The following is a 25432-nucleotide window of genomic DNA, read 5'->3' as shown; positions in this document are numbered from 1 at the left end:
AGTCAATTATTATCTCAGTTATGTTTTTCCTAACCAAGTACATCACATTTATTTATTTTGTATTATATATACTATGCTTGTTTTACCTGAGCAGCATTTCTGTGCAGCAATATTGAGAAGCACTTCAGTCCACTTAGGGGAGGCCATCTTGGACTGAATAGCTTTGGAGGACACCACTCTCCTGAGGAAGACTAGGAAGTCTCCTAGATGCAGCTCTGCAGTGTGCTGCTTACGTATTAAAGCTGAAAAACAATATCCATTTTCACTTTTACTGTAGGTACACTTAATAAAGCATATACCAGAGAACATAAAAGAAAAACTGTATACTCTACTTATTACAAATACTTTTTGTTTTTGGCACAAGATTCAATTTTAACTTTTATAATATAGGTTTTACAATTTAGTCAAGTAAATATTGCTTGGTTTTATTGAACACACCCATTAAAAATACAAAGTCATGGTGAAAAAGTATGCAAAACACTGAGCTTCTGGTGTCACTAAAAGTCAAAACACCCAAACAGTGTCACTGTGCTATTCACAAGAGGCATCAGCAGATGTGAGTCATGGTTTACAAAATAGAAAATTTAAAAGTTGAATGTATCTATAAAGGGTGGCAGAGTAAAAGATTTCAAGAGTCATTTCATGAGTCAACCACATGTAAAACAGAACAGGCATAGTACACTGACACGCCATATAACTACTTTGCGGAAACAAAGGTGAATATTTTCAAGAAGAAAACAAAGCACTATGGCATAAAAACAATATAGAAACGTCATGATGGTTGTCCCCAACATGAAACTCAAAATATTTTCAACATTAAAGAAGATTTAGTACAAAAATGCACCTTTGAAGTGGCCCAATCTGAGTTTATATTGTGACTTCACTTTCTTACTATTTGATGCGATTAACTCCAATTCATCATGGAAAAATTGTCAATGTCATTGAACATTTATTACTTATTGAACATTTATTACTTATTACTATAATTCACTATACTGCAATACTGCCCACAAGAGTGAATTGATGGCTACTAACACAGAATACTGTATGTTTTAGTAAACAAACAGCTCTTCCTCATCAGGTCACTACAACTGACTGTCAAATAAAATAACAACTTTCCATAGAATAATGACATGGGATATTACCTCTGAAGTCTTTCTTTTCAGAGTCTGCACTATCATCATTTTTGTTGTCTTCGTGGTCAGATAGAAGATTAACTCCTGCCTGAGACAGCAAGTTCTTCAGCTGACTGCAGAGCAGGTCCAGCAATGACTGGACCACCTTGGGGCTCAGTTTGTCTGCATATGTCCTACAAAAGGCAGAGAGACACATCTGTTTATGTTATCTTATCTTAATACTAATTCATGTTTAGAAAGTTCTGATGTTGTGCTGCCTCTATTCCAGTACTTTTAAATGCCCTAAATCTCTCACCCAGTGCTGATTGCCAGTATCTGTAGCAGCCGTGTAGAGGCCACCTTCAGGGCAGTGCTGAGCTGGGACACTCCAGGTTTCTGTAGCACCTGGAGAGGCTGGCCAAGCATAGTCTCTGTGCCACACAGCTGAGACAGAACATTAAGCAGCCCACTAGAAATGGCCAGGGACACATCCACTGGCTGGTAACGAACACTCAGGGCAAACACAGTCACCAGCAGGAGGCGCTGCTGGGCTTCTGGGTTAGAGAAGGAAGTCAGAGACACAAGTATCAGGATAGACTGCTAGCAACAATTATTATCACACTGAACCTTTTTCTAGACATTAGAGCTTAATTAAACATTTTTTCATCATTTATGTCTCTTTGCATACACACAAACTTTAATAGAACCAAACGCTGATCAAGATGTTTTTTACTAAATATACATATATACCAGTGGTTTATATTACCTATGTGGTGCTTGTTTGCCTGCAGTGCTCTGTCTAGTGTGACAGACAGTTGCTGATAGATCTTATGGACTGCTGTCTGGATTTCCATCTGGAGGCTCATTTTAGCTGCTTTTATACCATCCTGAAAAAAATATGCATTTTTTCAGGATGTTAAAAGACACAGAAAGCACATTAGATATCATTATTTTTTAAATAAAGTGAATCATTATCAGCATGAAAATTCTAAAACCCACTAATGTACGTATTTATTCATGAGTAGCCTCATATTGTACCTGGTAGTGATGCAGCTGCACGCTCTCTCTCTTCAGCCCGCCAGTGCCCACTGTGCCAAGGCCAAAGCAACCAGCCAAGAACTGCAACCTGACAGAGGTGAGCAGGGAGGAGGACTGGAAGGCACCGCTGGATCGATCTGCATTCCCAGGTTGGCTGCCCTTCTCCTCCATACCAGAGATTAACACCACAATTTGGTGGAGAGCTTCCAGTCGCAGCTGGAGATACAACACATCCCAACAGTCAAGTGAATATTCAAACTGGGTTACACAATGACTCTTTATTTCCTTATTTGTTTGCTAGATTACAAATCATGTGTTGCAAATTTCAGAAAATCAACTGATACAAACTTTAACAACATATTTTTCACTAAAATTAAACGATTAGTCTGTTTTTATTCTAAATTTTACATATTTTCTAAAAATCCAACAAAAAGAGCAAAAACAAGTGCTTTGTGTGTTACAGAGCTGCACTTATGTTAAAAAACGATTTAATTCATTGGTTGACATGTCCTCTTAATGTTATAAACATGGACACTTGATTTGGAGCTAGGTAAAAAAGATACAGAAACCCAGTGAACTCTTAAAACAGTCCCTCACCTCTGCCCTGCTCTGTTGCTGTTCCATTGCCAGGATAGTGGCCTGTGGACTGGTGGACATACTTTCTTCTGGCTCCTTAAAGGCTGGAGCCAAGCCCACATCACCACTGATGAAACTGACCATGTTGTCAATGAGCGCATGGATGCCCAGTGAGCGGCTCAGGTCCAGGTCTGACTCTTCGTAGGAATGCGCTGAGCTGTAGCTCCGCTGACGACTTAATTTGGCCCTGAACCATGACTCGGCCAGGGAGTCTGGTGAACTGTGAAGTAAGCCTGGAATTAGAGATAAGAGGGAGAGGAGCCTTTCAGATGCATACATAGGCAAGATAGCTCCTGATGGATAGACCATGTTGCACTTAAGCACTTAAGAGCTATGCAGAGCAATGCCTGATTACTTTGTAAGAGTTCATCAAATGGCCAAATGCTGATTTTTCATGCAGGCACAAGCCTTCATCAGCCATTATGAATTCATTTATAATGGGTGCATTGTGTTTCCAAAACCTACTGAGGAAAAATTGCAGCAGTTGAGAAGTGGAATGGTAACCAGAGCTAGCGTACCCATATAAGAACTGAAAGCACTGAAGTCAAAGTATCAGCACTGATGAGTTCTGTAAAAGTGTTATTCGTAGTTCCATGATATTTCTCCAGTGTGACAAATCACATTCTTCACGGGAAATGAGCCATCATTTTGCAAAGTAACAAAAATTTTAAGCAGAACAATGAATTGTTATCTGCATGTTCTTGATTTCTTTTCACTGTTTGGCAAATTAGACAGAAAGTACAATATGAAGTTTCCGAGCTCAAAAAAAGGTCCTCGTTATGAGAAATGAATGCAACACAGTCATGGAGGTATGAGCTAACAAGAGGAAGAAACATGCCATCGTTTACTTGCTTGGAGTTCCTCTTGTGCTTGGGGCTCAAGTGCCCCAAAAGAAGCAAATAAACTATCCACATAGGAATCAAAAAAACAGAGAGACAAGAGTAACATATGAAAAATGACAAACCTGTATCATTCTTACTCGTAACATTAGACTGATTTAATGCAAATAATTTTTTACCTCTTTTTTTATGAGAGAATGCCAAGTCCATGTCAACATTTCTCCTTCCAGTCTGAATGAAAAAGAGAAAAAAAAGAGACAAATCCCACATCACTAAAACAATCTGTCAACTCATGGTATGCACATTTTAAACAAAGAAAATATATGTGTATACGTATGCACTCTGCCCATCAAAAAAAAAAAAAAAATCACACACTATAATATGTCTTTGGACCGTCATTAGCTTTGATTATGGAACGCATTTGCAATGGCATCATTTCGAAAATCTTTTGCAATGTCACCACATTTATTCCCGTCCAGAGTTGCATTAATTTTTCATCAAGGTATTCAATTGATGAGAGTCGGCCCACTGTGCAAAATCTTCTCCTGCACATCCCAAAAATTCTTAATGGGGTTAAGGTCTGAACTCTGTGGTGGCCAATCCATGGGTGAAACTGATGTGTCATGCTCCCTGAACCACTCTTTCATTATTTAAGCCTGATGAATCCTAGTTTTGTCATCTTGGAATATGCCTGTGTCATCAGGGAAGAAAAAAATCCATTAATGGAATAACCTGGTCATTCAGTATATTCAGGTAGTCACCTGACCTCATTTTTTTGCCACATAAAATTGCTGAACTTAGACCTGACCAACTGCAGCAATCCCAGATCATAGCACTGCCCCCCACAGACTTGTACTTTCACTATTAAACATAGCTGTGAGTTATATCAGTGTCATTTTTTTACAATTTGATTTCACCAAAGGTTTAAGTGATCGCTGATCACAGCCTATTAAGATTTTTTTACCGACCATATGTTTTCTTTGCTTGATTCATGTCAATAATTTGACTTTTCTGAAACAGATTTAACAACATAACATAACAACAAAACATATTTTCCATAACCATAGGATGTGTCTTCTGACAAGGTTGTTTAGGAAATGAGAAGCTACTGCATCAGTTAGGGTTAAATAGCTTGTTGCGAGCTGAAAAATAACCTCCCTTTGGATAATACAGTAATTATCCAATTGGAGGCTCTTACCTCAGTTAAATCCAGGTGTTGACTTTTTTTGTTTTTTGGATGGGCAGTGTATATGCATGTGTATGTCTGCATTACCAGAGAGTAACCCTCTTCATCTGACTCAGGCTGCGAGAGGTCTGACTCACTCCTGGACTTCATCAGTCTGTAACTTGGGCTGCTCTGCACTGAGCGGCTCTCTGCACTCAGACTCTCACTCCTACATGCACAAACACATCAAAGTTCATTTATCTTTATCAATACCTTAAAAATGCACATTATACATTCAAGAGCTATTTATAGTATAAATAATAAAAATTAAAATATCAGAATTTTCTAATGGTGCGCTATGGGTGGACATGACTCAGTAATTTCTGAGTTTCAAACTTCAACGGTTTACAGTATAATTTTAATTTGAGTTACCATCAAGATCACAAAAAACAACAATGGACACAAGAAGCATCTTCACTGCACATCTGTCAGCAAAACATGCACATTTTTTCAAAGATGGTAAAACATTTTTTTAATATAGTACTGTTTTACAAGAACATATAGGCCAAGATATCAGCACTATTAAATTTTTCTATTAAATAGAAACATAAACCTTGCTGGCGAGTAGGTCATGTCCAAACTCATGTCATGTCCAAACTAAAAACAATAAGAAATATGTTTCACTTTGACTGCATCTAGGTGTTCTGACCTCGTCATGAAGCTCAGACATTCCTGTGTTCCTGTAGCTGACTGGGCCTGGCCCTCCTCCTGGTTCTGCTTGGTCAGCTCACCAAGCACAGGGCTAACACCCAGCACCAGAAGGGCACAGCGGTGGATCACTGAGTTGCAGGCTGCTGTGTACAGGTCTTGGCCCTCTGGGAGACCTGTGCTTCCCCTCCTCCCTTCCTGAGACAAAATGGTGTCATCCTCTCCACCTCCTACTCCTCCACTTCGGGAAACAGAGCCAGAGCCCAGGCCTGTGCTACTTGCTCGCTCTCTGTCCCGGCTGCGAGCTACTTCCCGCGCTGAGAGGAAACATTGAAAGATTTCTGTGTTGTGCAACATGCACACACACACACCAAACACACACAAGATGCTGGGTTAGAGGACAAGCAGAAGCAACATAATGCCAAACATAACACTACATTCAGAGCACCAGCAACAAATAGCTGGGGTCTGGTGAAGTTGCAGTTCTGGAGGTGTGTTGTGGGTATTCAGTGATGATCAATGGCAGCTATGTAAATACAGCATAAATCTTATACAAATGTAAAGTGCCAGTGTCTTATGCTGACATTGATCCAAATGCATTCAAGGCTAATAAGAGCAAATCTTCTTATTTTACAACTGGGTATCTGACCAAAGTGTCAGTGTAGCATCAAATTATAAATGCTTCACAATTTTTGATTTCAAATTTCATAAAATTGCATAACTTACACTATTAACAATGAGAAACATATAATTAGATTAATTAACTAGCTGTACAACTTGGGCATTTTGAAAATGTTATTAACCAAGTACATAAATGAAACTACATGTTCCTACTTTTAATTCTTTTAAAACTGATTTACTAAAGGTTTGCATAGACTAACTCATGTGCAAACTTGATAAAACACATTAAAATGGCACAAGCTGATCCTCTGAGGGTGTGCACAGAGGGAATTTTGCACCTTTGCCTTACTATGTAAAGTGAGGCCTTTTTGCCTAAGTGTGCAGTAGAATGCAAGGTGTTTTGCATTGCATGTTCACACCTGTGTTAATACAGTATATTTGGAATGGCTGATTAAAAAAAGAAAACTACTGTCTACTGATCTGATTTTGGAGCTGTTGAGTGAGCTATAAGCTGTGGTGTTAAGGGGACGGCATTCGCTTGCCATACTGCCCAAATTATTTATTGTGACCCCTCAACCACTGGCACTGAAATTTGGGCCATAGATGTGCAGTGTTCCACAAAACAAAGTCCTGTTTGCTTCAGCTAGTTGTTGAGAAGGACTTAACCCAGAAACCAACAAATAACTAAATTGAAGAGCATAAAAAACGTAATAATCACTGTGAATGCTGTTGAGCATTCACAGTATTGTTATCGTAATCTTTATCACTGTGAATGCTGTTGAGCATTCACAGTATTGTTATTGTAATCTTTATCACTGTGAATGCTGTTGAGCATTCACAGTATTGTTATCGTAATCTTTATCACTGTGAATGCTGTTGAGCATTCACAGTATTGTTGTTGTAATCTTTATTATATATTATTCTTCCGTACGTTTTTCGGCGCGTAACTACTCCTTCATACTTTGAGCTACAGAAACCGTTCAGGTATCAAAATGTTCAGCTTTTTAAGGAGAAGTGTGCTTCCATTCAGAATTTTTATAACTTTTATACTTTTTAAAATATTTAACTTTTAATAACTATTTTTTATAATGGATTCCTATGGGAGAGTCTCTTCAGCAACTCTTCAACTTCTTCTTCTTTCAGCTTTAACTACTTCAGCATACTTTCAGCTACAGAAATCATTCAGGTATCAAAATGTTCAGCTATTTCTGCTCTTTTAATCTTCCATTCAGTTTTTTAATATCTTTTATAGTTTTTTCATAATTACAGTTTTTGTGACTTGATGTTTTTGGCTGATTTTGGACTTTATAATGGGAGTGAATGATGGAACGTTGGTGCAGCTAGAGTGGATGACGTCACAGCTTAGAGTGGAGAGGCCGATTTTTGTAAACCAAAATCTTTCTCAATAAACTGTCAGCACGGCCGCAATTTTCACTCTATCGGAATAATTTCTTCACAGAAACGTAGGTAAACTTGTCCTGATTCTGATAAACAATTTATCTAAGCTCAGAGATACATCGTTTTTTCTCTGTGAGCCTCAGAGTGACGGGAGTCCCCCTCCGCTCTCCCATTAGCGCCAATGTTAAATTCGGTCTGAGATTCCGTCCGACAAGCTGGAGGGTGCACTTGGATATCTCGCTCCTGTGACCACAATTTTCAGTCCTCAAACATAAAATTCACACTAGTGGTTCATTAAAGTCTTGGCTCTCACGTGGTTCACTTTTTATGACGATACCTATCGTAGTTTTGCTGAACAAAGCCTGTTTGTAAGGGCTCCAAATCAGTTTTCACCAGTGAAAATCTTGGCAGTTGAAGTTTCCCGCCTCTCCCCTACAGTCTCCGTGGCAACGGCTGTGTCGGGTCACGTGATCAGGGCTGTTTATAAATCAGCGTCAGTCTCGTGTGTAGTTAGCATGTTTATGCTAGCGTCTCTTTGCTAACCTGCTTCAGTTTCTTCTACTTTCAGCTCTTTTTAACAAAACTGTTTAATTTTACGTTTAACTTTCATATTTTAGATAAATTCAGGTATGTTTTATCAACTTCAACAAATCTATTTCAGCTTTTTTAAGTTAACATTCAGCTGTTTTATCTTCTTCTTCATATGTTTATCTCTGTTAAAACACTTCCTGTTTCTTTTCAGCTAATTTCAACAGTGTTTTAAAACGTTTCAGTCTTTATCTAAATTACTGTTTAAATAAGTTCAGCTATGTTTTATCAACTTTAGCTAATCTATTTCAGCTTTTTTAACTAAACATTTAACTTTACCTTTAACTGTTTAGACAAATTCAGCTGTGTTTTATGAACTTTAGCAAATTTATTTCAGCTTTTTTAACTAAACATTTAACTTTACCTTTAACTGTTTAGACAAATTCAGCTATGTTTTATCAACTTCAGCAAATCGTTTTCAGCTTTTTTAAGTTAACATTCAGCTGTTTTATCTTCTTCTTCATATGTTTATCTCTGTTAAAACACTTCCTGTTTCTCTTCAGCTAATTTATTTCAGATTTTTTAACTAAACATTTAACTTTACCTTTAACTGTTTAGATAAATTCAGCTATGATTTATCAACTTTAGCAAATTTATTTCAGCTTTTTTAACTAAACATTTAACTTTAAATTTAACTGTTTAGATAAATTCAGCTGTTTTATTAACTTCAACAAATTTATTTCAGCTTTTTTAAGTTAACATTCAGCTGTTTTAGCTTCTTCTTCATGTGTTTATCTCTGTTAAAACACTTCCTGTTTCTCTTCATCAACTTTCAGCAGTTCTTCATGAATCGATTCAGCGTTTCAGCATTCACAGTGCATTTTCTTCAGGAAATGCTTTATCTAGTTATTATTATTCTTCCGTACGTTTTTTGGCACTTAACTAGTCCCGCATACTTTGAGCTACAGAAACCGTTCAGGTATCAAAATGTTCAGCTTTTTAAGGAGAAGTGTGCTTCCATTCAGAATTTTTATAACTTTTATACTTTTTAAAATATTTAACTTTTAATAACTATTTTTTATAATGGATTCCTATGGGAGAGTCTCTTCAGCAACTCTTCAACTTCTTCTTCTTTCAGCTTTAACTACTTCAGCATACTTTCAGCTACAGAAATCATTCAGGTATCAAAATGTTCAGCTATTTCTGCTCTTTTAATCTTCCATTCAGTTTTTTAATATCTTTTATAGTTTTTTCATAATTACAGTTTTTGTGACTTGATGTTTTTGGCTGATTTTGGACTTTATAATGGGAGTGAATGATGGAACGTTGGTGCAGCTAGAGCGGATGACGTCACAGCTTAGAGTGGAGAGGCCGATTTTTGTGAACCAAAATCTTTCTCAATAAACTGTCAGCACGGCCGCAATTTTCACTCTATCTGAATAATTTCTTCACAGAAATGTAGGAATACTTGTCCTGATTCTGATAAGCTATTTGTCTAAGCTCTGAGACAAATCGTTTTTTCTCTGTGAGCCTCAGAGTGACGGGAGTCCCCCTCAACTCTCCATTAGCGCCAATGTTAAATTCGGTCTGAGATTCTGTCCGACAATATAAAGAGTCCACTTGGATCTCTCGCTCCTGTGACCACAATTTTCAGTCCTCAAACATAAAAATTCACACTAGTGGTTCATTAAAGTCTTGGCTCTCACGTGGTTAAGGTTTTATTACGATACCTATCGTAGTTTTGCTGAAAAAAGCCTGTTTGTAAGGGCTCCAAATCAGTTTTCACCAGTGAAAATCTTAGCAGTTGAAGTTTCCCGCCTCTCCCCTACAGTCTCCGTGGCAACGGCTGTGTCGGGTCACGTGATCAGGGCTGTTTATAAATCAGCGTCAGACACTTGTACAGGCTCGTGTGTAGTTAGCATGTTTATGCTAGCGTCTCTTTGCTAACCTGCTTCAGTTTCTTCTACTTTCAGCTCTTTTTAACAAAACAGTTTAACTATTCTTTTAACTTTTTAACTATTTTAGATAAATTCAGCTATGTTTTATCAACTTTAGCAAATCGTTTTCAGCTTTTTTTAAGTTAACATTTAGCTGTTTCAGCTTCTTCTTCATATGTTTCTCTGTTAAAACACTTCCTGTTTCTTTTCAGCTAATTTCAGCAGCGTTTTAAAACGTTTCAGCCTTTATCTAAATTACTGTTTAGATAAATTCAGCTATGTTTTATCAACTTCAGCAAATTTATTTCAGCTTTTTTAACTAAACATTTAACTTTAATTTAACTGTTTAGATAAATTCAGCTATGTTTTATCAACTTCAACAAATCTATTTCAGCTGTTTTAACTAAACATTCAGCTGTTTTATCTTCTTCTTCATATGTTTATCTCTGTTAAAACACTTCCTGTTTCTCTTCATCAACTTTCAGCAGTTCTTCATGAATCGATTCAGCGTTTCAGCATTCACAGTGCATTTTCTTCAGGAAATGCTTTATCTAGTCTAGTTATTATTATATATTATATATTATATATTATTCTTCCGTACGTTTTTTGGACTTTAACTACTCCTTCATACTTTGAGCTACAGAAACCGTTCAGGTATCAAAATGTTCAGCTTTTTAAGGAGAAGTGTGCTTCCATTCAGAATTTTTATAACTTTTATACTTTTTAAAATATTTAACTTTTAATAACTATTTTTTATAATGGATTCCTATGGGAGAGTCTCTTCAGCAACTCTTCAACTTCTTCTTCTTTCAGCTTTAACTACTTCAGCATACTTTCAGCTACAGAAATCATTCAGGTATCAAAATGTTCAGCTATTTCTGCTCTTTTAATCTTCCATTCAGTTTTTTAATATCTTTTATAGTTTTTCTATAATTACAGTTTTTGTGACTTGATGTTTTTGTCTGATTTTGGACTTTATAATGGGAGTGAATGATGGAACGTTGGTGCAGCTAGAGTGGATGACGTCACAGCTTAGAGTGGAGAGGCCGATTTTTGTGAACCGAAATCTTTCTCAATAAACTGTCAGCACGGCCGCAATTTTCACTCTATCGGAATAATTGCTTCACAGAAATGTAGGAATACTTGTCCTGATTCTGATAAACTATTTGTCTAAGCTCTGAGACAAATCGTTTTTTCTCTGTGAGCCTCAGAGTGACGGGAGTCCCCCTCAGCTCTCCCATTAGCGCCAATGTTAAATTCGGTCTGAGATTCTGTCCGACAAGCTGAAGGGTGCACTTGGATCTCTCGCTCCTGTGACCACAATTTTCAGTCCTCAAACATAAAATTCACACTAGTTGTTCATTAAAGTCTTGGCTCTCGCGTGGTTCACTTTTTATGACGATATCTGTCGTAGTTTGGCTGAAAAAAGCCTGTTTGTAAGGGCTCCAAATCAGTTTTCACGAAAGAAAATCTTGCCAGTTGAAGTTTCCCGCCTCTCCCCTACAGTCTCCGTGGCAACGGCTGTGTCGGGTCACGTGATCAGGGCTGTTTATAAATCAGCGTCAGGCTCGTGTGTAGTTAGCCTGTTTATGCTAGCGTCTCTTTGCTAACCTGCTTCAGTTTCTTCTACTTTCAGCTCTTTTTAACTAAACAGTTTAACTATGCTTTTAACTTTTATATTTTAGATAAATTCAGCTATGTTTTATCAACTTCAGCAAATCTATTTCAGCTTTTTTAAGTTAACATTCAGCTGTTTTATCAACTTTAACAAATCTATTTCAGCTTTTTTAAGTTAACATTCAGCTGTTTTATCAACTTCAACAAATCTATTTCAGCTTTTTTAAGTTAACATTCAGCTGTTTTATCTTCTTCATATGTTTATCTCTGTTAAAACACTTCCTGTTTCTCTTCAGCTAATTTATTTCAGCTTTTTTAACTAAACATTTAACTTTACCTTTAACTGTTAATATGTGTTAAAACACTTCCTGTTTCTCTTCAGCTAATTTCAGCAGCGTTTTAAAACGTTTCAGTCTTTATCTAAATTACTGTTTAAACAAATTCACCTATGTTTTAGCAACTTAAGCAAATCTATTTCAGCTTTTTTAACTAAACATTTAACTTTACCTTTAACTGTTTAGATAAATTCAGCTATGTTTTATCAACTTCAGCAAATTTATTTCAGCTTTTTTAACTAAACATTTAACTTTACCTTTAACTGTTTAAATAAATTCAGCTATATTTCATCAACTTTAGCAAATCTATTTAAGCTCTTTTTAACTAAACATTTAACTTTAAATTTAACTGTTTAGATAAATTCAGCTGTGTTTTATTAACTTCAGCAAATCGTTTTCAGCTTTTTTAAGTTAACATTCAGCTGTTTTAGCTTCTTCTTCATATGTTTAGCTCTGTTAAAACACTTCCTGTTTCTCTTCAGCTAATTTCAGCAGCGTTTTAAAACGTTTCAGTCTTTATCTAAATTACTGTTTAAATAAATTCAGCTATGTTTTATTAACTTCAGCAAATCTATTTCAGCTTTTTTAACTAAACATTTAACTTTAAATTTAACTGTTTAGATAAATTCAGCTGTTTTATCAACTTTAACAAATCTATTTCAGCTTTTTTAAGTTAACATTCAGCTTTTTTATCTTCTTCTTCATATGTTTCTCTGTTAAAACACTTCCTGTTTCTCTTCATCAACTTTCAGCAGTTCTTCATGAATCGATTCAGCGTTTCAGCATTCACAGTGCATTTTCTTCAGGAAATGCTTTATCTAGTTATTATTATTCTTCCGTACGTTTTTTGGCACTTAACTAGTCCCGCATACTTTGTGCTACAGAAACCGTTCAGGTATCAAAATGTTCAGCTTTTTAAGGAGAAGTGTGCTTCCATTCAGAATTTTTATAACTTTTATACTTTTTAAAATATTTAACTTTTAATAACTATTTTTTATAATGGATTCCTATGGGAGAGTCTCTTCAGCAACTCTTCAACTTCTTCTTCTTTCAGCTTTAACTACTTCAGCATACTTTCAGCTACAGAAATCATTCAGGTATCAAAATGTTCAGCTATTTCTGCTCTTTTAATCTTCCATTCAGTTTTTTAATATCTTTTATAGTTTTTCTATAATTACAGTTTTTGTGACTTGATGTTTTTGGCTGATTTTGGACTTTATAATGGGAGTGAATGATGGAACGTTGGTGCAGCTAGAGTGGATGACGTCACAGCTTAGAGTGGAGAGGCCGATTTTTGTAAACCAAAATGTTCCTCAATAAACTGTCAGCACGGCCACAATTTTCACTATTTCTGAATATTTTCTTCACAGAAACGTAGAAATACTTGTCCTGATTCTGATAAGATATTTGTCTAAGCTCTGAGACAAATCGTTTTTTCTCTGTGAGCCTCAGAGTGACGGGAGTCCCCCTCCGCTCTCCCATTAGCGCCAATGTTAAATTCGATATGAGATTCTGTCCGACAAGCTGAAGGTTGCACTTGGATCTCTCGCTCCTGTGACCACAATTTTCAGTCCTCAAACGTAAAATTCACACTAGTGGTTTATTAAAGTCTTGGCTCTCACGTGGTTCACTTTTTATGACGACAGCTATCGTAGTTTTGCTGAAAAAAGCCTGTTTGTAAGGGCTCCAAATCAGTTTTCACGAGTGAAAATCTTTCCGTTTCCCGCCTATCCCCTACAGTCTCCGTGGCAACGGCTGTGTCGGGTCACGTGATCAGGGCTGTTTATAAATCAGCGTCAGGCTCGTGTGTAGTTAGCCTGTTTATGCTAGCGTCTCTTTGCTAACCTGCTTCAGTTTCTTCTACTTTCAGCTCTTTTTAACAAAACATTTAACTATTCTTTTAAGTTTCATGTTTAAGATAAATTCAACTATGTTTTATTAACTTCAACAAATCTATTTCAGCTTTTTTAAGCTAACATTCAGCTGTTTCAGCTTCTTCTTCATATGTTTAGCTCTGTTAAAACACTTCCTGTTTCTTTTCAGCTAATTTCAGTAGCGTTTTAAAACGTTTCAGTCTTTATCTAAATTACTGTTTAAATTAATTCACCAATGTTTTATCAACTTCAACAAATTTATTTCAGCTTTTTTAACTAAACATTTAACTATTCTTTTAACTTTTATATTTTAGATAAATTCAGCTCTGTTTTATCAACTTCAGCAAATTTATTTCAGCTGTTTTATCAACTTTAATCTATTTCAGCTTTTTTAAGTTAACATTCAGCTGTTTTATCTTCTTCTTCATATGTTTATCTCTGTTAAAACACTTCCTGTTTCTCTTCATCAACTTTCAGCAGTTCTTCATGAATCGATTCAGCGTTTCAGCATTCACAGTGCATTTTCTTCAGGAAATGCTTTATCTAGTTATAAAAGTAATTCATATGTTTAATTTACTTGAGGCAAGAGAGACTGTGTACATATGTTTGTAGGTGTGCGTTATGCCCACGTTGAGCGGCTGCTGACTCTGCTCCTGTGCACCCAGGACATACTAAATGAGGCCAAATGTAACTTTTATGTGGTTGCTGGTTTCCTGACAGTTGTAGGAGCAATCTTCACACCAGAAGCATTCAAACACACAACTCCAGGCAGAAGATGAACTTACTTCCAGCCGTCATCACTTCATGCTCCCTATCCTCCTCTTCATCGTCTTGTTCCTGATGGCCCTCTTCTCTCTCTCGGTCAGCTCTCTCTTCTAGTTCTGCCTCCTCATCAATGGTGCGTGTGAATGAGTGCTCCTGAGGGTCCATGTCCAGAGAGTCCTGATTGTCTGAAATCTAATAATGGGTAACAAATTGACAACCTTGTGTGAGGAAATTGTGGAGTAAAAAAACATAATTTCCAAAGGAAGCAAACTGATATTTTTAACCATATGCAAATTTTTGAAATAATTCAGGTTGACACACAGTATAAAGGTACATATGTGTTTTGTTTACTTACTCTCCTCTCACGTGAAGAAGATCTGGTCTGGATGAAATCCATATTCTTACAGGCAAGCAGACGGTTTCGTACCTTATAAACACTGCGATAAACCTCAGCAAGAGATTTGGATGGTTGGTACCTAATGGGAAAATAAAAATATACTTGTGAATTCTGATGTTTAATTTAGGCTGATACTTTAGACTTCTTTAACCAACATATCATATTTATCAAGTTACAGTACCTGCCCTCTCCACAGGCCTGGCCCAGCAGCCCTGTGTGCTTCAATAAGGCTGCTAACACAAACCTGGACACAGTGTCTAACAAGGATTCATTACTGATAGTTGCATTGTCCCAGTCTGCAAGAGGACAAAAAAACAAACAAACAAACAAAAAAGCAGATTAGTGTCAGTACACTGTCAGGTACATTTCAAGGATAATCATAGGATAAGTTATATGTCTACTACAAAGGCAGACCTTTACTGATGGCATAGTCCTGCATATTGATCCAAAGGCTGTTGGCAGGTTCTTTAGAGGAACCCAGAGCCAGATCCACCAGGACACTCAGGTCAGGACGCAGTGTGCAGTCAAAAGGCTTCTGCTCTTCATTACCAGATAATGCTGCCTCCAACAATGAGCTGATGCACGTGTCTGAAAAACACAAATGAACAAACATCTTCGCAAGTCACAGAAGGAACAACGATGAACAAAAACAACAAATAATGTAATAAATGTGCAAAAGGTAAAATCCATTTAACCTTTATACAATAACTTAACTAGAAAGGAAGCTTCTGGGGAGACAGTCTAACAGAACAATATACCTTGCTGAAATTTGAACATACTGTTGCCGGGACTACTACAATAAATGGTGACTATTGGTAATGGTATTATCAATGATCTGCATTTTGAAACACTAACTCAACAATCACAGTACTTTCTCCACTCTGTACCTAGCTGTGGGATGTCCATCTCCAAGCCGTTGCTGAAGAGGGGTGTTTTGAGCCAGTAAGCAGTATCCTGTTCCTCCAGTGAGGTAGAGGCTCCTTGCAGCATCCCACCAAGGCATCGGCCTACTAGTAGGGCAACTGTCCTCTCCAGGTCCACAAGCCACACCCAGGAGAGTGCTGGCTGTGGCAAGGACATTCCTGAGGCTGGCTCAGCAAAATCAGAGGTTCCTTAGAAGAGGGACAGAATAAATTCTACTGCTGACAACTAAATTAGGAATATTATGGTACAAAATGCACGATCACAGCAGAATTGTAAATTTGTGGACACACTGTACAGCCTCAGCGGGACCACTAATGTTGACAGAGTTACAAGCCTTATTATCTAAAGATATTACATTTATTACCCACTTGGAAAGGACTCAGAAACCAAAGAGTCTTGAAGACAAAAGGGAACATGTTCAAAGTTAGATACACACATACATCAAAGTTTGTCAAAACCGCAGACAGAGTTAAAGCTCACCTGATGTGGCGGAGCCTGTGCATGGTTTTCTTTAGTCATCACTAGTGACATAACGACTAAACAACTGCTACAAACCATTCTGATCATTTGATGTATGCAAAGGTTTTATTTCCATAGCTCTCATGCTCACCATGAAGAGGCCATTGCAGTTCCTGGTCCTCCAGAGGGGCAGCAGCAGGTAGCAGTCTGTTGAGGCGGTCCAGAGGAGGTAGCAGGTCCAAGAGGTGGCTTAGCACAGGCCTTGCCACTGACACCGGAAGCAGCAGCAAAGAGTTGATTATCTGGCACAGCATGCTGCCTGCTGCTGACACGTAGATCACATCTGGAGACAGAAAATTATGTTTGATTTTCTATTAGTTTTAGAACATATTCTATATGTGAAACATTTATTTAAATGGGGAACCTTTGTTTTTCTTCCAACACAAGAAAACTGCAGGGCTTAAAGGTTATCTAATAGCTGTATTGAAAAGCCATAAAAACAATAAAGTTAACTTGTTGGAGGCAACACTCTGCAAAGCGATTACTTTTGATTCTCACCTTGTAGTTTCTCTCGTATGCTGCCATTCCAGGAACTTTCTTTTATCAAAGTGGCTGAACGGGAGTAGATATCGGTGGCGTGGGGCAGGAGAAGCTGTAGATGCTTGTGGAGTAAAGCCACACTGCTGGAGTTCTGGTGAAAAAAAAGTGAAGATCAAAATGTTTTTACAAATTACAGATGAAAGAAAAAGTAAACATGTTTGAACAGGAAACACAGATACAGCTAAATGTCAGTACCTCTGTGACAGAGTTAATGTGGCAGTAGGCTAACAGCTGTTTCTGCAATGAGCATAAGAGTTGGTGAAGGTGAGCTGGTTGGCTGCTGTCAGAGGAGGATGTGCCTTGTTGCAGTTTATCACTGTTCTTCTCTAGCTCTCCAAAAGCCTGGTCCTGTACAACAAAGACACAAACCAGATATCAACAACTTTGTATTCACAGGTTTAAGAGGTATTTTCAGGGTTAATTGTGTAATCAAAATGAAAATTATGAAATTTGCATAAAATCTTATGTATAAATTTGAGAGGTTGAAATTTTTACAGAACTGCGTATTTCATTCCAAATCAAGCTTTTGTAACCTGGATTCATGTGGATCATGTTGGAAAGTTTCATCGTATCTAAGCAATTACTGGTTTTCTATACTTGAAAACCAGTAATTCAATTTTTTTTAACTAGAAGCACCCAGTTCTGATTTTGTCTACATAGAAAGCCAAGCTCTATAAAATAAAGGCAGAAAAGTAAAAGGAAGATTTCAACAAAAGTTAAATAAGCAAATGCACAATGTCTTGCAGTGTGATCATGTTAAATTAGTCAGACTTACATAATCACACACTTGAAAACAGGCTGTGTGTGTGTGTTTGTATGGCTGTCATTGTGAGGACCAGCATGAATTTTTTACCATTGGACTGAGAACATTTTTACAAATTGAGGACATTTTAGCTGGACATTTACTGTTTAAAGAGCAACTTCTGGAGTAAAACCTGGTTTTAGGGTCAGAATTAGGTTTTCTTAGGGCTAGGGTAAAGTTTAGGGTGAGGCAGTTAGTTGTGATGGTTAGGTCTAGGGTAAGGCAGTACATGAGATAACTTAAAAGACTAAAACAGAGTAGATTAGCATGGCCTATGCAACAGTAGGGGGCTATGGAGTGCATTATGTCAATGAGTGTCCTTACAATGACTGCCATAGAAAAATGTGTGTGTGTGTTACAATCAATAAAATGCAGGCACAGGAACAAGCCACTGCTTTGCCAGGAAAAAAGGAAGCAAGTGATAATAACAAAGGATAATTTATGGCTCATATTCTGCCTCCAGCACTTGAATATTGAGAGATAAAAAAAAAAAAAAGAAGAGGACGAGATAGTCAGCACCATTTATAGTGTATCAGTAGTACTCTATACTATATGTTGACATTGCTAATGATTTAATAAATAAAGCCTTTGTCAGTTCTGAATAGTGATCATAATGATGCCACATGTTATGATTTGTTAATGTATAACAAACTAATGTATAACTACACATTGTGGAGTGTTTACTTACAGTATAAAAACCAAGGTTTCTAAGTAGCATCTTCATGAGGATCTCAGCCAGGTGGGTATCAGGGTGTCCTGCTGTGGCGCTGTAAGTGGGGTCTGGGGAAGTTGTAAAGCCCGGTCCAGAGCTAAGTACCTCAGGGCCATCAGCAGGAGAGCTGTAGCCAAGGAGTGAGGCTACATGGGTGTGGTCTTGAAGACTGGTCAGTATAATGTCTAGCTGCATCCTCTGTGGTACAGAGACACACACATTTCAAACATGAAATGCAGAGATCTTAGAGCACTATTTGACAGAAAAAATGTTGGCCCTATGGCTTCATACGGGGGAAAAGACCTGATTTACACAATTTCATACAATTTGCCTAACTGGGAAAATAATTATAAGCCTACTGCACAACTGTCAACATGTCTGTCTAGAAAGAAGTGCTGGAGCTGGAGCTGGAGAGGTGTAGCCAACAGGCTGAACCTAGGTCTAATAAACAAGCTATATGATCTGTGACACCCTAAAACTACTCCCACTCAATTTATTTTTAGCAAAGATTGAACAAACTACATATAACATGTTAATTGGTGGCCATTAGAGCTGCTGTGTGGTGATCTGGACAGAGCCAAGCTAACTGCTTCCCTCGGTTTCAAGTCCTTCTGTTAAGTGAAGCTAACCAGCTGGTCGTTACTCCTTCATGTTTATCAAGGAGATATAAGAGTGCTATCAGTCTTCTGATCAAACTCCTGCCATTCATTCAGTAATTTAGTCAAAATCTACCACATGTAAACTGCAACCTCTCAGTGCTTCTGTGTTTTTACAACCTTTACTTGAAAGTCTGTAATAATTGACATTTTAAACAGTCCTTGAAAAGCAGCTGCCTCTATTTTTAAATTCAATGGAAAGCTCTTCAGACATTTTAACATCTGACTGCTAAGAGGGCCGTTTGGGAAGTTGAATGCCGGCCTGACTGACTTGCTATTGTTGAATTATTTAGTTGAAAAATTGAGCATGCTTTTGAGGCTTCTCGGTTAAACCTTTGCAGCTAAAAGAGACCAGCTAAAAGACCACAGAATAACCACAGAATGGCCCTCAAATCAATGAGGCTCAGAGTGTAAAGCTGCATTTATAATCCATCATTGGCCATACTTAAAAAATAATGAAATAAATTTCCTGCCTATAAACTACAACAAATTAGACATTAATTGAGTATATTCATTTGCATTATTAGCTTTTAACCTAAAGTTGATTATTTTCAACCTCTTCAACATGAAAAGCTTTGATAGCTTTGGCTGTATGTTAGAATTTGTTGTCATGTTGGCTGTATGATGAAATAATGTGGCAGAATCTGAGGAAATAGAGAAAATACCTGTAGTACGCATCAGGCCACTTTTAGGATATGTTTTGCAACCATAGCCTGGCATTTCTCTTTTTTGGGCTTATCAATGAACCTTCTGAGGTTATAATAATGAAGTCTTCTCTTGATTGCTGACAAGACACTGACTATTTTCTTGCTATACTGAAACCTGCTCAAACAAAGACCTACTGGCAGTTGAATGTGGTATCCACATATTATTTCGATTGAATGTGCTGGCACATTGGGTGCAAAAAAGCAATGTTCTGTGTTGGAAGGAAGAAGGAGAAAGTGCCATAACTCAACTTCCAGATAATGATTTGTGCATATGTCCAAATACTTTCAGCCTCTATGCCCTCACTGCTCAGCACACTATATAAATTAATCAGCCTAAAATAAATCAGGCTTTAATTAAACTGTTTAGCATTCTACCTGTGCATGAACCTTGAAGGTCTCTACATAGTTACAATTTGGCAGGTAAAAAAAGTCCAGAACTGCAAATTTTGAATACACTTTAAAAAGAAGGTAGTCAGCTCTGCACATTAGGGATCATCGGTTACCTGTCCTTTAGAGAGACTCTCCCATCTGTCAGGGCCCTGAGGCAGCAAAGAGTGAAGAAGCTCCATCCTCTCCCTCAGTGGAGGAAGTAACATGGTTGCCCCCACAGAGAGAGTCTCAATCACTGCCTGATGGGACAAACACAAACCCACATATTGTCACTGTCTGCAGATTTAGAACCACTTGCCATGGAATCAGAAGCACAAGATATTATAAAAAAATTTCAGTAAAATTTTACAATGAGAAATACAAAAAGAATAGTCAAGGAATAATTTTGTCATTTTGGACAATTTCTCACTACTACTTGAGTGCACAAGTTTACAGAGAATAATGTATGTACTATATGTGCATATACTGTAAATGTTTTTTCACTCAGTGTCACTATTTATTGACACTTGTGTCATCTCTTACCTCCTGAATTTCATCTGGCACAGAGGAGTCCATCAGTCTGAAGAGCAGGTTTCTCAGGGGCCTGGCCTGTCGACCTAAGATACTAGTGGCCACGCCTCCAGCTAGAGCCAGAGCAAGGTGATTGGACAAAAGCCGAAGGCATAACTTGAGGAAGTTATGATGTTCCCTGTAAATACATAAAATTACAATTTTCAGAATTTGCTGAAGCTATATTACAATTGTGGCATAGTCAGTGTTTCCCATACTTAGAATTAAGTATTTATAAAAAAAAGCCACCCAATATTTGGTTTTTGGCCTTCTACTCCGCACTCTTTTTCTGCACACAGGTTACTTGTTCGCTGCATAAATGTCTAATAGCTCAGACAAACTGCCCTTGCTGACCTATATTAATTCGACATAATAATGACAATGATGAGAAAAGAAATAAGCTGTTTTAGGTGTGTGTGATTTCCACAAGTTAGTGGACAGGCCTCATTACAACAGTGCATTTTTGGCCAAAGATCGTCTATAGAAAGTAAGTGATATAACTCTGTAGCACCTCTGAACAATCAGAGAGAACTGGATGTTTCTGTAATCTAGTTCCAAAAACTCTCAAAACCCAAGTCAAGACGTCACTCTACTAAAATCTGTTCTCTCATAGGTTAAGATCTCCTTGTTCAAATGTTCATATTATGTCATTACCTCAAGATCATTTAGTTCTAAATCAGGACCTCCATTGTTGTGGCTGTTTATGTGTAAATACATTCATCTATGGTGAGAGGGAAGGCTTGCAGACTGAGTGAACTCACCTGGATGATGGGAAGGGAAGAGGAGGAACTTCACTGTTGATTCCATCACAATAGTGCTCAAGAAAGGAGCGTAAGTGGGAGAAGGTACTTTCTTCAAGGTTAACGCAGTATGGCCTGTGCCAAGCCACCACTTGCCTGGAGAGTCACAATAAATATTAAAAAGTGCTCTAACATTTGGTGCTCAATGGTTAGGGTAAAGAGATCAGTTAAATAATCTATACCAGCTAAGCTATCTATGAAACCAAGAAAAGCATAGAGACATAACCAAGGTTGATTATATATAAAAAAAATCCAGATCAACAGAGGCAATACTGCAACCTCTTTTATAGGGTGAGCAGGGCCCCTTATGATCGGTAAATTCATGCATACATTTTATGTGTAAAACTGAAACAAATTAGTGATGCGTCTATATTCAAGCCAGCTCAGGGACAGAACAAACCTTTAATCTGCAATGCATGTTTAAAAAAACACTAGTACGTATTTCACGTGCAGCTACTGCACTTTGACTTATGTTGTGCAATTCTAGTGATGTTTTGACATCAGTGCTTGAACTGAACTACAGACTGTGTACTTACTCTACTGGTAACTGACCTGTCTCTGGGAAGTGCTGTCCATGCCAGGCTATGAGAAGTGCCAGCTGAAATCTGCTGAATAGCAACTCCATCCAAGCCAACAACCTTCTTGGGTTTGGTGATAGGCCCTGTGGAGTTCCCCTGACCACACTGACCCATTGAGTTGTTGCCCCATGCATATACTTCATTGTCTAGAGGATTATGCAGCATATGAGAAGTAGAACAATTATGTCTCATGTCTGTGTGTAAACACTGAATTACAATGAATATAGAGGGTAGAATTGTAATACAGTGAGCTGAAATATGAGCATGTGCTACATGCATTTAGGTACTACAGTATTAGCTTAAACAAGTATTTGCTAATACATCATACTACAGGCAGTAATTTAGCAAACACAAAATGTTGATGTGTCAGCAAAGTATAATTCAAACTGTGACTGACAGAAGTAAATTTAGCATGTAACACTGAGCACTGATCCATACAGTATGCAAATGCGTTTCAGTCAGTTCTGCACCTGCCGGTTATAGTTTAATGAAAAAGAGGACGTGAAAGGACATGAAAGATGAAGAGAGAGCTACCATGTGATAAGGCCAGACAATGGCTGTCCCCTATAGAGATGTCCACCACCCTGGTGGTAGCCAGCTCCTCAATTAGTTTGGGTCTAAGTGCTGTGGCCTCAGAAGAACCACAGCCGAGGCAAGCTCCACAGCCCCAAGCATACACCTAAGAACAAGTGACATGAATCAACATTACTAGATGATTTCTGATAAACCTGCCATACACATAACAGATCGTTTTTTAAATCTTTTAAACTTTTTTCTAAACAAACCACAGCTTTTTATTCTGTCAGGGTTATTAATGCAAGAAAGATTTCCTACTTGTCCAGTAGAGGTCAAGGCAAGAGATGACTGGCTTCCTGCACAAACTTTTCTGATGAACATCCCTTGCAGGGCCTCCACTACTTTTGGCTTGTAGACCCGATTAGTATCACCATGACCTAGTTTTCCTTTAGGAAAGTGTAGAATTAAGCATGAGTATATGGTATAGTCTAGTCAGTTAGTCACGTGCAACAGTTTTGACAAATTCAAATATAATATTATGAATAATAATAAACTGTTCATTATTAATGTAATTATTACATAAACCCATATACAAAACTCAAAAGATTATGTAGTAATATTGTAGAAATTTACACTGGAAAAGACACACATTCAAAGTGCACGTTTCAAAATAAATATCTCAATTAACAGAATTAGTTTCTATAAAACATTCAAAATAGATGTTTAACGCCAAAGTCAAAAAGTTTACATACCATTGTCTCCTCCTCCGAAGGACCAAACAGTGCGGCCATCCTTTGACAGCGCAATAGTATGGGAGCTACCACATGACACCTCTCCCACATTGCTGATGTCTTTAACCAGGGTAGGAATGTTCCGACTGTTGCTGTCACCATGACCTATTTAACCAAAAATCAGGCTTTTTAGAAAAACTACTGAATAGAAATGTGAAGTGTTTTTTTTTGGCCTAAACTGAGGCTTAAAAAGTCAACACATGCCATCAGCACCTGATTGTGTTCAAAACACCCAAATTCATTAATTGCCGTTTATGACACAACAGAATGATGTTGATTGGTCAATGAGGTACATGTGTCAGGATACACCACTGTCATAATCATGATGGCTAATTTGATCTCTTCAGAAAAGGTAGCAAGTATAATTTAGTAGTATCAAATGAACTTTTCTTAAAAAGTCTTAAAAGTAGTGCAGTGGTTTCTGTGTGTCAGGATGGATGGATGAAAAATGTCAGCAGTTTGAAAAATATCTAATATCATCATTATTCATTGCATGAAAAAGTGATTTCAGTTAAATGAAGAAGCATGTCTGAGTGATATAGCCTTAAAATTATATCAAGATATTTTAAGGATTTGTGTGATAATGATACAGAAAAAATATGCCTTAAAAGTTAAAAAAAAACAAAGGGGATTTTCCATCTTTCTTTTCCAGTGAGGGGCTGTCTTTGTAACCAGGTTCAGAGAAAGCAGCTTTGTCGAAAAGGGCAAGGCAAATGTATTTGTAGAGCACATTTCATTATAAAGAAACCTGATATGTTTTCCATGTAAAAAGCATAAATATAAACAAAACATTTAAATAAAATACTTACATGTACAATATGAAAAATAGAAATGACTAGGTAACTTACTAAGAATAAACATTGCAAAAACAAAGCTCAACACACACACACACCTGCACAACTACACTTCATCGCCTGTGTGTGCTCACAAATTGACACTAGTGTGTGAACATACACCCAAGTTTAAATGCTCACTGCTTCTGTCTTTATTATTGTTGTTTTTTGTTTTTTTTTTGCTGTGTTCATGTAGCATCAGAGATACAGTGCAACCAGAAGGTATCCGCAGTGCTTAACTTTTTTCATATTTTGTTATGTTACAGCCTTATTCCAAAATGGATAAAATACATTTTCCTCAAAATTCTACAACAAATAACGCTAACGGTTAGTTGGGTTCACAGAGTTGTCCTGTAGCGACTTCTTTGTTATCTTGACTGTGTGCTTAGGGTCAATGTCCTGTTGAAAGATGAAGCATCGCCCCAGTCTGAGGTCCAGGGCGCTCTGGAACAGGTTTTCAAGGATGTCTCTGTACATTGCTGCATTCATCTTTCCCTCAATCCTGACTAGTCTCCAGTTTCCTGCCTCTGAAAAACATCCCCACAGCATGATGCTGCCGCCACCATGCTTCACTGTAGAGATGGTATTGGTCAGGTGCTGAGCAGAGCCTGGTCTCCTCCAGACATGAACATTTTACATTCAGGCCAAAGGTCAATTTTTGTTGTCCTTCAGGTGCAAACTTATACTGAGGAGTTATAGCCACCAGCCACTCTACCATACAAGCCTGATTGGTGAGTGCTCCAGAGATGGTTACTCTTCTGGAACATTCTCCTTTCCCCACTGAGAAACACTGGAGCTCGTTCAGAGTGACCATCAGGTTCTTCTTCACCTCCCTCCCCAAGGCCCTTCTCCCTAGATAACTAATTTTAGCCGGACGACCGCTCTTGAAAAAAGTTCCTGTGATTCCAACTTCTTCCATTTACTGATGCTCACCGTGTCACTGTTCTCACTGGGACCTTCAATGCTGCAGAAATTTTTCTGTCCCCTTCCTCACATTGGTGCCTCCTTTCTCAGAGGTCTACAGACAATTCCTTGGACTTTATGGTTTGGTTTTTGCTCTAACTGTTAACTGTGGGAGCTTATATAGACAGGTATGCCTTTCCAAATCATGTCCAATCAACTGAATTTCCCATAGCTGGACT

The 25432-nt window shown here is 37.6% G+C and overlaps 1 protein-coding gene across 5 annotated transcripts in view; it reads right to left on the bottom strand.

Annotated features, from left to right (window-relative positions):
* herc1 (HECT and RLD domain containing E3 ubiquitin protein ligase family member 1) overlaps nucleotides 1–25432 on the bottom strand; it is a 63451-nt gene that overhangs the window by 29066 nt on the left and 8953 nt on the right. For 4 of the 5 annotated variants that reach the window (XM_026378007.1, XM_026378011.1, XM_026378008.1 and 1 more), the window contains exons 7-31: nucleotides 23419–23562; nucleotides 22985–23112; nucleotides 22685–22829; nucleotides 22125–22296; nucleotides 21534–21668; nucleotides 20746–20911; nucleotides 20337–20462; nucleotides 18447–18668; nucleotides 17152–17304; nucleotides 16915–17047; nucleotides 16508–16699; nucleotides 15861–16085; nucleotides 15388–15561; nucleotides 15155–15269; nucleotides 14932–15052; nucleotides 14597–14768; nucleotides 5503–5842; nucleotides 4902–5022; nucleotides 3808–3859; nucleotides 2751–3022; nucleotides 2154–2369; nucleotides 1882–2002; nucleotides 1432–1669; nucleotides 1146–1309; nucleotides 87–242 (exon numbers count right to left, since the gene is read on the bottom strand). In XM_026378007.1, the coding sequence (XP_026233792.1) occupies nucleotides 87–242; nucleotides 1146–1309; nucleotides 1432–1669; nucleotides 1882–2002; nucleotides 2154–2369; nucleotides 2751–3022; nucleotides 3808–3859; nucleotides 4902–5022; nucleotides 5503–5842; nucleotides 14597–14768; nucleotides 14932–15052; nucleotides 15155–15269; nucleotides 15388–15561; nucleotides 15861–16085; nucleotides 16508–16699; nucleotides 16915–17047; nucleotides 17152–17304; nucleotides 18447–18668; nucleotides 20337–20462; nucleotides 20746–20911; nucleotides 21534–21668; nucleotides 22125–22296; nucleotides 22685–22829; nucleotides 22985–23112; nucleotides 23419–23562 (4203 nt within the window). The remainder of the gene's footprint in view (nucleotides 1–86; nucleotides 243–1145; nucleotides 1310–1431; nucleotides 1670–1881; nucleotides 2003–2153; nucleotides 2370–2750; nucleotides 3023–3807; nucleotides 3860–4901; nucleotides 5023–5502; nucleotides 5843–14596; nucleotides 14769–14931; nucleotides 15053–15154; nucleotides 15270–15387; nucleotides 15562–15860; nucleotides 16086–16507; nucleotides 16700–16914; nucleotides 17048–17151; nucleotides 17305–18446; nucleotides 18669–20336; nucleotides 20463–20745; nucleotides 20912–21533; nucleotides 21669–22124; nucleotides 22297–22684; nucleotides 22830–22984; nucleotides 23113–23418; nucleotides 23563–25432) is intronic. The other variant, XM_026378010.1, reaches the window with a different exon arrangement.

The sequence above is a fragment of the Anabas testudineus genome, chromosome 3 (genome assembly GCF_900324465.2).
Source record: "Anabas testudineus chromosome 3, fAnaTes1.2, whole genome shotgun sequence".
NCBI classification, from domain to species: Eukaryota; Metazoa; Chordata; class Actinopteri; order Anabantiformes; family Anabantidae; genus Anabas; species Anabas testudineus.
This window is presented reverse-complemented; position numbering and strand designations above follow the sequence as displayed.